This window comes from Neoarius graeffei, chromosome 18 (assembly GCF_027579695.1).
Source record: "Neoarius graeffei isolate fNeoGra1 chromosome 18, fNeoGra1.pri, whole genome shotgun sequence".
Lineage (NCBI taxonomy): Eukaryota > Metazoa > Chordata > Actinopteri > Siluriformes > Ariidae > Neoarius > Neoarius graeffei.
In genome coordinates, this window is record NC_083586.1 from 33,425,959 (window position 1) to 33,441,001 (window position 15,043).

Below are 15,043 nucleotides of genomic sequence, written 5' to 3' on the forward strand. Positions count from 1 at the left end.
CAATTTTTTTCAACAACATTTACCCAAGTTTTTAAATAAAATTTACTTATATTGATTTGCATGGCTTTAATTAAATTTCTTATTTATTCTATACAAATCAAAAGCATTTGTGTATATTTAATTTTTTTAATAGAATTTACTTATATGGCTTTAATTACATTTATTTATTGTATACCACATGCAATTGTGTATATTCCAAACAATACAATGGTTTAACGCCCAATTCAGTTTGGAAAGGAAGACCGCAACACTGCGTCTTTACCATTTAACCACTTTATTCTGACTTGCTGAGTCCGTAAGCCAAAATAGTGATGAAATGGTAAAGAAGCAGTGTAACACTTATTCTGCAAAATGAAAGCGATGGATTGAAAAGCTCCCCCTGCCAATTAATTGTTTAAGGTGTGCGAGCCCTGCCAATATCCATATGCAGTTGGAAGCAATACAATAATGAAAAGTAAAAGCCACGATAATATTGCGAAGGGATGTTTGAATTGTTAGGAACTACCTTTAAAACATTCCTGCGATTAACCTTTAATAAATGTAACCAACAAAACAAACCAAGTACTGGCAATGTTAACTTTATTTTCTCTTGGGGGGGGAAAAACACATCAAGAACATCCAATCTTTCTCTAAAACAATCACTTTGTTTCCAAGATATTTCACTTTTGTGACAAAAACCTCCATATTAAAAAACAAAACACTGGAGCATGATTGACATCTTGATCTATGACAACTTGACATCAACTTTAAGTGCTGAACTGTGCTCCTCTTTTTTCCTTTGACTCGTTTGCCCCGTCTTCCATTCTGAACATCCCCTCACAACTCTCCTGACTCTCTCTCCCTACTTACTTTCTCCCACTTCCCATCGCTCTCACTCCCTACTTACTTACACTTTCTCCCTCACACTCTGCCACTCACTCACTCACTCACTCCATCTCTCCCTACTTACTTTATCCCTCTCTTCCTCTCTCTCTACCGTCTCTCTCTCTCTCTCTTCCCTGTATGTCTACACTCTCCTACACAGCTGTGCAGCAATCTGGGGGAAATGGGACTGTACTGTATTTTTACCCCGTTTTCTTCAGTGCGGGTCAGGCCTGTGTTGGGATGAACCAGGCAGGGTCAGCAAGGCTTGTGTGTACATTGTAGTCCCAGTGGAGAGGGCACTCTGAACTGAAATGTTCCCCATAGTAATAATAATAAAAAATAAATAAATAAAAAAAGTCCCTCAAAGTATCTCTAAACTTGAACTGAAACTCTGCAATTGAAATCTCCCCCCCTCCCCCCCCCCCCCCCCCCAAAAAAAAAAAAACCTTACAGCGCAGCATCCAATTTGTTTTTTAGTCCATAAACTCTTGGGGAGACTCGCTCCCGATCCATCTCCATGAGCACTTTCTGGACAAACTCATAAAAGTACCTGAGCTCACGTGGATATGCCATGTTCATGACATATTATTGCAAACATGAAAACACAGGCCTGTGCTTCACTGGCAGTGTTGTCGAGGACAATAGTGCCCTCCACATGGATCCCAATATCTTCGTGGTCTCCAGCATCTCCCCCGTCTTTGCAGATAAGGCAGATGCCCATGGGTTGCTTGCGGAATTCCCTCTCGATATCAAGTCCTTGGATGTCCTGGGGGGGGGATAAAGTCGAGACACTGCAGGTGAATAGGCTAAACTTGCAGATATCGCCATGAAACTTTACCAGTTGATTTTACACACACACAAAAATGTATTGCAATGTATTGTTAGACATTGAACCCAGGGCAACGATTTTAATCGTATTTAGCCCTAAAATAGTGGTATACCCCTTTAAGACGGCATGTGATGGCAATGAATAAAGTGGCTTACCATATACTCCCGGATGAGATCTTCATCTTTCTCGCCCAAGTAGATGCATAACGACTTCAAGGCAGCTGACCTCTTCTGACTAATGGGACTGGTAGTCTGTGTAGAAGGATGAAAATTAGTAAACCAAATCAAATTTTACAGAACAAATACATAAAAAATGAAAAAATAAAAAAAAACACACACCTTGCAATGTAATATTTACAACCTGTGATAACCTTGAAGGGGCTAGTATACACACATGGTACTCCGAAAACACATACATATATTCAGTAATACAATGCTCAAAAAAGGAAACAGACTGGACATGGTTTATATCCCACAAAGAAGCCTAGAAAGCAGCACGTCTCCCTCAAATTAGGTTATCAGATCATGAAACAGTCCTGCTACTGCCCGCGTGAATCCACCCACAACGAAAAACATTAAGGAGAAGACACAGACACCACAACTTAGCATGAAGTGCATTCATGAGGTAAGGCACACAAAATTACTCGGGACAACTAGAAGCTATGACTATCAGGGGATGTCCACAGGCTGCTGACGTGCACGACGATTATGGTAGGGCATCTAACCTATTACTGAATACAAGCCTGTGCCATGATGAAGCTGCAAACCCCCTCTGCTGAGCGATCTGAAGGTTTTTTTTGCACATTACAAGGAAAACTTCTTAAGACGCGCATTCCAGATGAAGCACAAACGTAGAGTGAAATAAAACAAGATGTCCATTTATTGTTCAGTCCAGTTGACTTTCCATTTTTTCCAACAAAAGAAACAAAACTAAACAGAGCACAAAACTATGCTGTCAAAAAAACTCTTACCCACACTTTGTCTGCCATGCACCTGCGAGTGTACCCATTAATTGCAATCTGTGAGTCGTACTACCAATGTGCATGGAGGGAGGAGTTCACAGTACCATTCAAATCGCTTGACAAGTAGGATGGCAAGACAGGGGGACTTAGGTCTAGATATATAAGGTAAGTATATAAACAAGGTAAGTATATAAAACAGAAGAGGGGAGTATTTCAACAAGGTAAGTGTATAAACAAAAGAGGTAAGTATATAAAGATGATAAACAAAACATGACAGGTAACCGAATCCATTGGGTAAGTATCTATATCCAACATAAAAGCTTTTCTTTACAGGTTCCAGCAACTAAATCAAAATTTTTACAAAACACAAAAATGGCTCCTACACATTCACTGACAGCTTTAACGCAGCACACTGGATCAAGCCATCGTCCCCTCCAGTTTCAACGATTACCTTCCTGTTCACGAACAGGGCCTGACACTTCACATAGGATGCTCTGTTCTGCTGTTCACCCTGCACTCACTCAGCTGGAGGAAAACCACTCAATGCTGTTCATCGCCTAAAGTTCAGCATTGACCACCATAATACCAACAGTGTCTGCAGTGGACAAGCATGGCCTCAACACCTTCCTCTGCCACTGGCTACTAGACTTCCTCAGCAAGAGACCATAAGCAGTATTTGCCAGCAACAACCCCCAGAGCACCGTCACGCTAAGTACAGGAGCACCACTAGCCCTCTGCTCTTCACCCTGCTGACACACCAAAGCAACACAAAGCAACCTACAGTACCAACCACCTGGTAAAATTCATCACATTGATGGTGATGCTGTGGAGACAGCAGCACAATGAGTACAGTGAGCAGATTCTCTCCTGGACCACAAACACATTACTGGGCATGAAAGCCCAGCAGTGCCTCCCATTCCTACGCACCCTGTAGCACGCCAGTGCCCCACCACCCATAACCCCCGACAGGGGGACCTTTGAGAGCATCTTGTCCAGCTGAATCACTGAACGGAGCGGGAGCTGCACTGACAACAGCAGAGCCTTGCAGCATATTGCGAACACAGCTTGGAAGATCATAAATGCTCCCCTCCCCTCCTTGCAAGACATACATCACCCACAAACTTGCCACAATTGTGAGATGCAACTTTCCCAAGAGACAACCTTTACAATCTGCTGCTTTGTAGAAAGATGTACAGGATCGAGAGACGTGGTAAAGAGAAATATACAGAAGGGGGTAGGCACCACGTAATGCTACTAGATTAATGATAAATATAGAACAGTACACATAAATTTACCTCCGTCAAGACTGTCACATGTTTGGCTAGTTTCTGGCCAGGAATGCCTCCCTTTTTGCGGAGTACAGAAGTCAGCTGAGGTAGACAGCTGTCCAGCTTTGCCATGAAAGTAGACATGAGTGGCAATGTTATGATGCGTTGGAACTCTGCCTGCAACTGTTGTACACAAAAAAGATCAAGAAGACAAGGACCATGCTAAGTCATTGATACAATAAGATTAATAAAATGGCGAAAAAGGTGAAAGCCAAGATTATATACCAACAAGTACAATGGCGATAAAAAATAAAATTTAAAAAAGCATGTGCCTACCTCACCAGCACAGAAAAGTGCAGGCCACCTGGCTTTGAACTCAGCAGCAGATGGAGTTCCGTGTACCACCTCCTTTCTTCTGAAAGCGAAGGTTCTGGACATCATCTCTTTCACCAGCTGTGTACGGTCCCTTTGCTCAACATCATTGAGCAGTTCAACTCGGAGCTTTTCTAGGCTTTCATCAGTTTCACCAGCAGGGTTTGAGGGACAGTAGTTTACTTCAGCCTTCCTGGCCTTCTTCACGTTTTTGGCTGGGAGACAGTCATCCTTAGACTTGTTTTTGAGAGAATTTGTCACTTCTGGACAGCCAATCGCTCTCATTTTTGTTCTGTGATTTGCCATCTTATATTTGAGGCTAATCATCCAGGCGTAGTATCCACAAGCAGAATGATCTTTCAAACGGGAATTTTTTTACGAGTGCTGCTGCTACATCGTCAAATTGGTTATTTCTTGGGTATGCAGTGTAACTAAAAATCTCCTCAGCTAGCTTCTCCATGATGTCAGTCTTGAGGCCTGGAGTAATATTCAGCAGAGATCCAGTTTCTCTGAAGCACTCATTTCCGCGTTGAAGCTGTAACTCCACATTGTAAGGAAACCGCGGAATAGGGAATTCACGTGGCCATGGACATTCTCTCAGTTCTGAGTCTGAATGAGAGGATTACCGTGTCATCTGTGTCTGATGACTGTGAGGACACACTAGCAGCGCTTTGGCTACTGCTTCGTTCTACTGGAGACCATGACGTAGAGGGCACATTGTGTGTTGAGGGACCTGGAGACAATGAGGCAGTGGACACATCACCAATATAGACCAACTTAATTGTACTTCTGTCCTGTAGGTCCATTATTGAAGTAATGTTCTCATATTCATCGTTGAACACTGGGTCCTTGAATTGAATACGAAAATCTCTAGATATCCCAAATGCTTGTCGAATTGTGTCATACAGCTTGGTCAGATTTGTTGGCACTGGGTCTAGTTCAAGCCTACGGTAGTCTCCCTCATCAACAACCCTCAACATCATTGGCATCTGCATATTTTAATCTGAAAAAAGGACAAAAAAAAGGTAATTAATATCATGCAAGAATCTTACTTAAAGTTGCAGTGTATAAGAGTGTGGCCATTGTAGGTATTGCAACTACTGTTAATTTAAAATGTGATGCCCATGGGGAAGTCACACCCTTCTACTTCCGGTCTATGGGGCCTTAACTCAAAAATGTTTTGAATGGAAGTGAATGGAGCGAGTCAAGCTAAATTCTGATTCCGTTTCACATCTGGGCCGGATTTCACATATGATGGCAGCGAAATAAACATATGTGGATTGGCGTAGGAAGACCACATTTTTAGCTGGCAAGAAACGTTATTTTAGTTTTTGTGCGAGAAATGTAATGACAACATGCGCCTCAGGTCATTGACATGAACCGAGGCTAAAGACGTGCAGCCAGAACAAGTCCATCATTTTTGACATGAAGCCCTGTTTTTAGGTAGTCTGGGATGAAATAAGGTGGTTCTAATCAAAATTTGAACGATGGCTGCTGAGCTGAGCATTTTAGGTTTCTGTAGTACTGTTCTGGGGTGGGGGAGTACCACAGATACCTAAAATGTTCGGTTCAGCAGCAAATGCCCAAATTTTGATCAGAACCACCTTATTTCATCCCAGACTACCAAAAAACAGGGCCTTATGTCAAAAATAGTGAACTTACATTTTAAGTGGCTGCACATCAGACATACACCTTCTCTTGTGTAGTACAAATAATTATGTAGCTTTGCGCACACACAGCTCAAAAAAAAAAAACTTGACAGGTAAAGTGGACAATCACACCATTGGTCATCATTAATTCTGAGGTACAGCATGTGTGATCAAGGTGGGAAAGCAGTGTGGATCGGAAAATAAGTTTGGTCAGCCCGGTCAAATTTTAACTTCCTCGGCCCCATGAGCCGTCCAGAACGGGTGGAGACTTAGGCTCTCCACTGCCACATTTGGTCTTTTTGCGAATATTTAGTAAATAAACTAATTTTTAGTAGAATGACCAAAATACAGTATGTTTTCCAGCTAAAATGCCAATTTCTAAAAATTCGTAATGGTGGACAATGGAGAACATCCCCATTCATCATGTATGAAAAGTGCAATTTTTACAGCTATAATGACTACATAGAATTTGGTGGTGGTGGTGGTAAGCATTTGTGAAAAAGGTAACATTTGTTAAAGGGCAGCATGAATTCTGGAAATGAACTAGTAAAAACGCACACTGCACCTTTAAAGAATATGTAATACTTTTGGCAGTTTACTTCAGAATGTATACTGCTTAATCACAAATGTTTTCATTAGTATTTTCCACCCAGATCAATTTGTAAGTGTCTATGGCTATTGTGACTGAGAAAATTGCAGATCTTCTCCATGTCATCATTTTGAAGACATTTTATGCTGCAAAATTACTGTGTTTTGGCCAGAGCAGTAAATATTAGTTTAATTACTTCACAAATATTCATGAAGAGAGCAGCAGAGTTGCAATGCCAACTGTAGACACAATCCTACATACTCTAAGGATGTCTGTTTCTATGAACTGTGAAACAGGAACAATTTATTTGTTAATGGTTTTCCATTGCCCTTTCATGCAGATGGCTTTGCTGGCAATTCAACCAATTTGCTGGAAAAAGTTCAATTTCATAATTATATTGCCATGACATCAAAGCGTCAGAAAGGTGAAGACTTTGTCATCATCACTTTGGTAATAAATTTATAATGGAGGCTCTGAATGAAGGGGCTGTGAAACATATTACAAATGGTAGCACGAGGTTTTCTGCTGTATATTTGAAAGCAAAATAATAAGTAAAAACATTAAAAAGCCTCTTGTTACCATTTGAAGTGTATGAGTATTATTTCATGGAACACGAACAGAACAATTTACAGAACAATCTGACCTTGTATAGATATGAATCTTTTCAATGTCACCATTCGCCTGCCTGCAACCCTGTAATCTGCCAAGGGGTACTGGTCTAACATGTCACAAAGTGGAATGAGGAAGATTTCAGATGTAGGACACAACGCAAACGCCCTAAAATGCTCCCAATACCAAGCACCAAACTCCTTAACAATAAAGCTTAAGCTTTTCTCCAAAACGACCATCTGCACCACCTCTGCAAACTTTGGCAACCCATCAACAGAGCCATGAACCATAATCATACCTTGCCTGTAATTCACCCCATTAACAGACGCATTCTTTGTGAGCTGAATGTGAGTGATATCAGGATATTTTAGCTGCAATGCTTTCTGTACATCCTGATGCAAAATCTCAATAGGGACAGTGGACACACTTGAAACAGTTAAATTAGACCTTTCAATTGAATCCAAGTGATACGAAATCATAAACTGATGCTTCACTGCCAGGGAAAGGAGAATGTTTTTGAAGCAACGTGTGTGACGAACCACCTGCTTAAAAAAAGCTATGCTTCGCTTCAAACCTCAACGTCCACATCCCAACGAGTGGACCAAAACATTTTATCATCTGTGGATAATGCTCCACAAAATGATGCTTTGGCAGCAGCCTTACATCCGGAAACACCTCTCGTAATCTATTTCTATGTTCACAAATCTTGGCCTCAAGGAAAGCAATGGATTGTGTTGTGTGCACTGATGCAACAATTAGTTCGACAATGTCTTTAAGATCCAAAATGACCTGCCAGGCTGGCTCATCTGATGGCACCAAATGTCCAACCACAAATGGGAGAAACCTCAAAAGACTCCAATTTTCATGGGCATTTCCACCAATGCTTTTCTTCAGTGTGAAGGTCCTTGGGATACCATGGGGACGGCTACTCTTGTCTGTCCACTTGTAGGGAAAATTCAGAATCAACTCATTAAGCTTGTCAAGAGTGAAATATTTCTTTGAAATGAACAGGCTGAGACAGTGTGCCAACTCAACTGGTACTATGCCTTCAAAGACATCATGAGCAAGATCTGGAGGGTACCCAGTACAGACATCAAAATGAGAAAGATGTGCAGAGAAAACACAGCCCCTTTTAACACCGTAACATGGATTTCCACTGTCCTGTGCGGACTTCACATGCGTCTCATGTGTTACTTTGCTTCGAAGAGTAAATGCACCTGAACTCACTTCTTTCTCCTGAATTTCTGACTTGTGTGCCACACAAAACCGGCAAATGTATTCACCTGCAAAACTCTCAATAAATCCAGCAATACTGTGTGCTCCCAAATTGTCGGCTATGACACACTGAATTGTACCCTTCACAAACTCTCCAAGATTTGCAATAAAAATACCCTGGCTTTCCAAAATCACAAGATCCCTTAACAAGGGCTGTAGGACCCGTTCATAGCCATATTCCTTCACATCATCTGATCTGCAGAGTAGGGCCAAATAAATTGAAGTCAACGAGGAATGGCTACCTGGAGGTAAATTACTGAGATTCCAATAAACAGCACAGATCTTGTGCTTTTTGCGCGACGTGCCAAGCGGATTACAGATTTCATAATCATCTACATAAGAGATGGCTATCTAATGCTTGGTTAAGAATGTGACAGTCAGTGAACAGCTGCTGTAAAAAGTTCAATATTGGAACATACTGCAGTGTTCTTTTACCCTTAGCGTCCAAGGTATATTCAATTGGTTCCACAACTTTTAAAATTGTCTTTGTAGTATTGTTTGCGCTTGAAGGATGTTGACAAAGGACAACCTTCACTAATTGACTTGTATACAGGATTAGATGAACAAAGAGCAGATGCAAGTTCATCAATGATTGACTGGTCAACTTGCAGCTTGTAACGGTTCAGTGTTTCATGCAACACATTTCTTGTATTATGTAAAGATGCTTTGTTCAACAAATATTGAAATTCTTCCAGTAATTCATCAACTGCAGCACTTGGTACTTGAAAAATATTTTCAAGCTTTAATAACACTCTTGCAACTCTTTGTTCTATTATCTCCGAATTATCCTTTGATGAGTCTGAATGAACATCAGTCTGACCGTCAAAACACAACTCTTCCCTGTTTGAAACACCTGGCTCTCTAGTTTCAGCTTCAACGATTCCTTTTACAATGCCATCTTTATAATCTACAAAAGAATGTGGATTGTGCTTGCGAAATCTGTGAGACTTAAATGTGCAGTATACATTGGTTTTGTATTCACACCCTTTAAACATACAAGTAACCGTTTCATTGTTTCTCAGATGTTGGCCAATATGCAAAAAATAATCACGTTCTGTTCCAAGTTCACCAGAGCCACATAAATTACAGGAAAATGTAATAGGCCTAACTACGTTTGATTCCCCTACTGTGGTGTGAATTCTCGACAAGTGTGTACGAAGTGCATTCCAGGTCTTAAAAGTGCACGGGCAATCAGAATAAACACACTTAAAACAATGACCTCGCCCCAAATGGCCGTGTGAGATTCTGTAATGTTTAAGAATTTCTGATTTCCGAGACACTTCAATGCCACAGTCTTTACACTGCCACATGAACTAGACAAACAGAGAGGAAAGGGGGGAAAAAGAAAACATTACTTAGACTTTCAAACTTTTAAGGGATAAGTACATCCATTTCAACTTCACTTTCATAAAGCCCTACAGTGAACAACTCGAATAAGCACTGCCATAATGGTCCTATAAAGAGATTAACCCCCAAATGACGAACAACCTTGGTTAGTCCTAAATAATGACAGATGACACTGTACAGCTGAGACGTGCATAGCATAACGTAAAAAGTTTGTCTGTTGAATAGACATACCGAAGCAAGTCTCTCCCGATGATGATAATTTACGTTCACCAGTCAGATGAGGATGTCCTGAAGGAAAAAGACAAACAAAAAAATTAAATTATTATATGCTGCAAGTGTGACGTCCCTGATAAGTGATTACAAGTCACTCCAGACTTTGATCTGCAGGCAAAATTGTTCATATTAAAAGTTAGTGTGCCATTTTCTTAGTAGTAATATATGGTGCCCACTCACAAATGCTAACCTTTGTATGAGTAATTCCCACGATTGTTCCTAAGTATTCATGATGACTTTCATACACTATATTGCCAAAGTATTTGCTAACCTGCCTTGACTCACACATGAACTTAAGTGCCATCCCATTCCAAACCCCATAGGGTTCAATATGATGCCATAGCTTTTGCAGCTATTACAACTTCAACTCCTCTGTGAAGGCTGTCCACAAGTTTGGGAAGTGTCTATAGAAATTTTGACCAGGCAGGTAAGCTAATATTTTTTGGTAATATGGTGTACATAAAAAGGTGAAGCACTCATGTTAAGTGCAGGTGCCCTGTTGACAAAGCTTAGGTAGAAACCATACTTACAGCCAGACAGGAATATGGACAGACTATGACAGGCCAGACTGCCAAACCAAACTGTATGGGATACACAAGCAAATAAATCAGTCAGGAATAGTGAAGTTCTACCCCATACCCGAAAAGTAATAAAACCGTAAATTCACTTTAAAACATTTCACAAAAGAGACAGGTAGTCTGTCATGTACATGCTGTCCTCAAACATCTAATGTATGTATTAATTGTGTGACTGGAGTAGGCGTCTCCACATAGTCCTTCAAATTAATTACACCAAAGCTACATACATGATGGGAACATATAGTGGGTGACATCTGACTCCAAGGCATTTTTGTGATCCTCAACAAGTGAAAGCGAGCATGACAAGTCTTGTAGGTGCACCATGTAGGATTGTGGTCAGAGTAGGTATTGCAGCTGTGCTGCTCATTGCAACTGTGCTGCCCATTCCCAAATTAGATCTTCTCATGAACATGAAGTAATAAACTAATTTACTAGTATGACCAAAATACAAGATGTTTTGCAGCTAAAAATGTATATTACTGGAAAAGCAAAATGGCAGACATGAAGAGCCAGCTTTTCATGTATGAAAAGTGTCATTTTCCCAGTCATAATACTTAGAATTTGATGGTGGTGGTAAGTACTCATTTGTGAATGAGCAGCACGAATTCTGAAAATAAACCGGTAAATATGTTACATAGTCTACCTTTAAAACACATGGGCAACAAGAATATGCACTTAAGATGGCCTTGCCCAAACTTACCATGTTTGCCTGTAATGCTAAAGAATTTCAGAATTTCTTAAATGTCTCAGTTTAACCCTGGCAAATAAACTAGATAGAGAAAAAAAAAGAGAGTTTGAAGAGACGTTAGGCTGGCGATGCCTTTGTTAATAATGACCGAATGAATAATAATTCTTAAATGTAGAGCATCCAAATAAAAGCCAATCCTCTCAATGCATGCATAAGTCCTTACTCGCGCCTGCTCTTGCACTGTCTTTTTGCATGCATCGTGCCTCCTTACTCGCGCCAGATCTTGCATTGTGTCTTTGCAATTTGCATGCATGCATTCTTACTCGCGCGTGCTCTTGCATTTCACACAAGTAAAACGAGTAACACGTTTACGAGTAACACGAGTAAAACGCATTTTAAAAGAAATGCAAGAGCAGGCCGCATGCATGCAAAGAAAAGCTTGATTTGCACATTATACACTTCAGGATTCTTCAGTTAATTGCCAGAGTGGCCGATTAGACGGTGATCCGCCTTGTTGAATATTGTTATTAACAAAGCTATCGCTACTGGAACTCGGCCTCGTAGGCCTACGAAACGTTTTCATCGATTTATAAAACCTAATTTACTTTCGAAACAGGAGAGTTACGAACATTGACGCACAAGAAACTTTTCGTTAGCAGGCTAGCTCTTTCATGTTACTGGCTTAGCCAACAGGTTAAGAAGTTTTTCGCCTCGCTGTTCTCACATCTCCTTTAGCCAAAGGATGTTAAACACACATCTTATCTAATTCAAGCAAAATGTAAAACACATGAATTGTTTCCTTACCAAAAACGTGAAGAAATCCAACCGACGAATTCGAAGTTAAGTCAGAAGGCACAGCTACATTTAGAAGGATCTATCAAACTCTTCTCACGCGGTCCGCAGGTGGATGAGAAAATGCACATGCGCACTGCATTTCTACTGGAGTTGAGCACGCGCCTTTGACGTTAACACGCATGCACGAATCTGTTACCCAATAAACACAAGTGGGATTCAATAGATAAAAACATGTGACATTTACAAGGGGTCAGAATCAGTTGAGTCTTAATAGCGGTTACCTAAAAAATATATGTGGATTCAATTATACATCAAAATAAATTAAATTAAACCTGACAAAAACATGTGATATTTACAAGGGGTCAGAATCATTTTTTTCAGTGTGCCAAATGGTTTGTATTCTTACACACGGATGCCATTCGGGTTGCGTAATGCCCCCTCCAGTTTCCAACGGCTCATGAATCGGGAGGGTTGCGCTGTGTATCTTGATGTGGTCTTATTCTGACACATGGGAAGACCATCTTGTGCGTGTTCGTTTGCTCTTTGAACGGTTTGCCGCTGCCAGTCTTACTGTAAACTTAGTAAAGTGTGAGTTTGCTCAGGCTACAGTGGTGTATCTTGGCAGGATAGTTGGTCAAGGTAAAGTGTGGCTGATGAGAGCCAAAGTCTTGGCCATTGACAAATTTCCACGTCCGGCAACGAAAAAAGAATTAATGCGTTTCTTAGGTATGATAGGATATTGCAGAAATTTCTGCTGTAATTTTTCATCTGTTGTTGCTCCTTTGACAAACTTGTTGAAAGGTTCATCTCAGTTTAATTGGACTCTTGATTGTCAGCAAGCATTTGAGAATGCCAAGTCCCTTTTGACTTCTGCCCCAGTCCTGTCTGCACCTAAGTTGGAGGAGCCGTTCCTGCTGCAGGTAGACGCCAGTCAAGTAGGAGCAGGAGCAGTTCTCCTCCAAAAGGATGAGGATGGAGTAGACAGGCCGGTTTATTTTTCTAGAAAATTTAACTGTCACCAATTTAACTACTCCACCATAGAGGAGGCAGCCCTGGCTTTGGTTTGGGCACTCCAATATTTTGATGTCTATGTTAGTGGTGGGGTGCACCCTGTGGTCGTTTTCTCTGACCACAATCCCCATGCCATGTTGAATTTATAGCACTTTAACGCTCACTGAAGTGTTACAATTCAAGACATTACATCACTAAATTCAAACTCACTGTGTGAACTGTCTTCACTGGTAGTGGGACCCTCAATTTCTTGACTACTGCACTTTTTTTTTTTAATGAAAAATCATACTCTGGTTGCTTCAGACTAAGAGCATCTACACGTTCCTTCAGAAATCCTATCCAGTTGTCACCAGCATTGGCCAGAGACCTGCAGTTAATGATCCCTGACAAATTTTGCACGGCAATCTTGGCTGCCTGATGTTCAGCCTGTTTCTTCTTTGAGGAGCCATCTAAAGGGTTTTCATAAACCAAGCATGGAGCATCAGTCAGTGCGTTTACATGCACGTAGAGAAAATCGAATTTCTGCCGTAGCTCGACTGAAATCAAAGTTCTAAATGCCATGGAAACACCTTAGCTTGGCTGAAATCGAACCGAAGTGGATTTTTCATAATCGAGCTACGCGACCTAGATTATGCGATTGTAGCTGAGCTACTTAGTGCATGTAAACTAGGGATGTCCCGATCAGGTTTTTTTGCCCTCCGATCCGATACCGATCATTTGATTTTGAGTATCTGCCGATACCGAGTCCCGATCCGATACTTCTTATAATCCATAAAAAATAAAGACGAGGAAAGAAACGGATCCAGGATGTTCCTCATTTTTTATTTAACACCTTATTTTAACATCCAACAACTCCGTTAGCAAACAGAGCACTTACGTGAGGCAGTTTGAACAATAAATAACAAATTTAAAAAAATAACCTTAAAATACCTGGCAGGAATGTAAACAAATAAAAAAAAATAAAGTGCCACAGTGCCAGTAATTTGCTTTTAAGAACGCATCTCACAGTGGTGTACAGTAATTTCAATTAAGGAAATGAACGTTTTTCTTGATGAAAACAAGCATTTCTACCCTTTCAGGTTTGAGCCCGTTTCTTTTGTCATCCAACGAAAAAAAAAAAAAGATCTCATTCTTTGCTTTCCGCTTCGAACTGCTTCCGTGTTCAACTTTGCCGGCAACAGGCAGCCAATAACCAATAGCGTCTCCGCTACAAAGTGATGTCATGCCGCACGCGTTGATGTTGCTGTGTTGAGACAAGAGGTCTGGTCTCACTCTGTGCCAATGCATAGCTATTGATGTGTTAAAAATGAGAATATATTACATAGATATATATCCGATCTCTGATCGGGAGGCAATGCCCGATTCCGATCGAGTCTGAAACCATGTGATCGGGCCCGATTTCCGATCACGTGATCGGATCGGGACATCCCTAATGTAAACCCTATCGAGCTACGTAGTCAAGCTACTTACTTCAGCACTGCCTCTTCTGGAAGTGATGAGTGACGAGACCACAAGCGGGAAACACAACAGCCTTGGTTGGCATGACAACAGTAGTAGTAGCGAGCAGCAGAAGAGGTCAGGAGGAACAAGGAGAACGAACGTCGTCGTTCTTCTTGTGAACACGGAACTGATAACTTTGTTTATACTCTTGAATAGCTCTTCATGACGACAACCGGAAGTGTACCAACACGATGGGGCGTGTAGCGCCACCTGTGGCTCGGGTGCACAATGTACCTCACACAATAGCTCGATGTCCTTGTGTGCATGTAGGATTGGATTTCTCTGGCACCCCTGCTGGGACCCTTAGCTCGATTACTGACAGTAGCTCGATTTGGATGTGCATGTAAACGCGCTGAGTGATGGATACCAAAGCAAGCTGTAAGGGGTAGTCCAATCAAACAATTCTATGATGGTTAACAATGTAGACAGCTTCTG

General features: G+C 41.1%; 1 protein-coding gene and 1 long non-coding RNA gene across 3 annotated transcripts; both read right to left on the reverse strand.

Annotated features, from left to right (window-relative positions):
• Nucleotides 1-1,420: 1,420 nt before the first annotated feature.
• Nucleotides 1,421-4,647, reverse strand: LOC132865764 (uncharacterized). The gene is made up of 4 exons (XM_060898279.1): nt 4,259-4,647; nt 3,950-4,105; nt 1,849-1,944; nt 1,421-1,630 (listed from the first exon to the last, which is right to left on the reverse strand). Exons 1-4 carry the CDS (start codon nt 4,619-4,621, stop codon nt 1,421-1,423), a joined length of 825 nt encoding a protein of 274 aa, XP_060754262.1. The 5' UTR covers nt 4,622-4,647.
• Nucleotides 4,648-5,145: 498 nt separating this feature from the next.
• On the reverse strand, nt 5,146-12,266 carry LOC132866710 (uncharacterized). 2 transcript variants are annotated; one of them, XR_009650614.1, is made up of 4 exons: nt 12,107-12,266; nt 10,567-10,617; nt 9,995-10,051; nt 5,146-5,297 (listed from the first exon to the last, which is right to left on the reverse strand). It is a non-coding gene; the product is annotated as an uncharacterized LOC132866710 (long non-coding RNA). The 2 variants fall into 2 exon arrangements; XR_009650613.1 differs by lacking the exon at nt 12,107-12,266 and having other exon boundaries at nt 10,567-11,305.
• Nucleotides 12,267-15,043: the final 2,777 nt, after the last annotated feature.

Bases quoted from the DNA above. Each gene is read 5' to 3' on its own strand.
- LOC132865764 (XM_060898279.1), bottom strand. From the start codon at position 4,621: ATGATTAGCCTCAAATATAAGATGGCAAATCACAGAACAAAAATGAGA. The intron at 4,106-4,258 runs GTAGGCACATGC...TGTGTACAACAG, and splicing joins CACTTTTCTGTGCTGGTGAG to TTGCAGGCAGAGTTCCAACG. The intron at 1,631-1,848 runs GTAAGCCACTTT...TCCCCCCCCCAG, and splicing joins ATCTCATCCGGGAGTATATG to GACATCCAAGGACTTGATAT.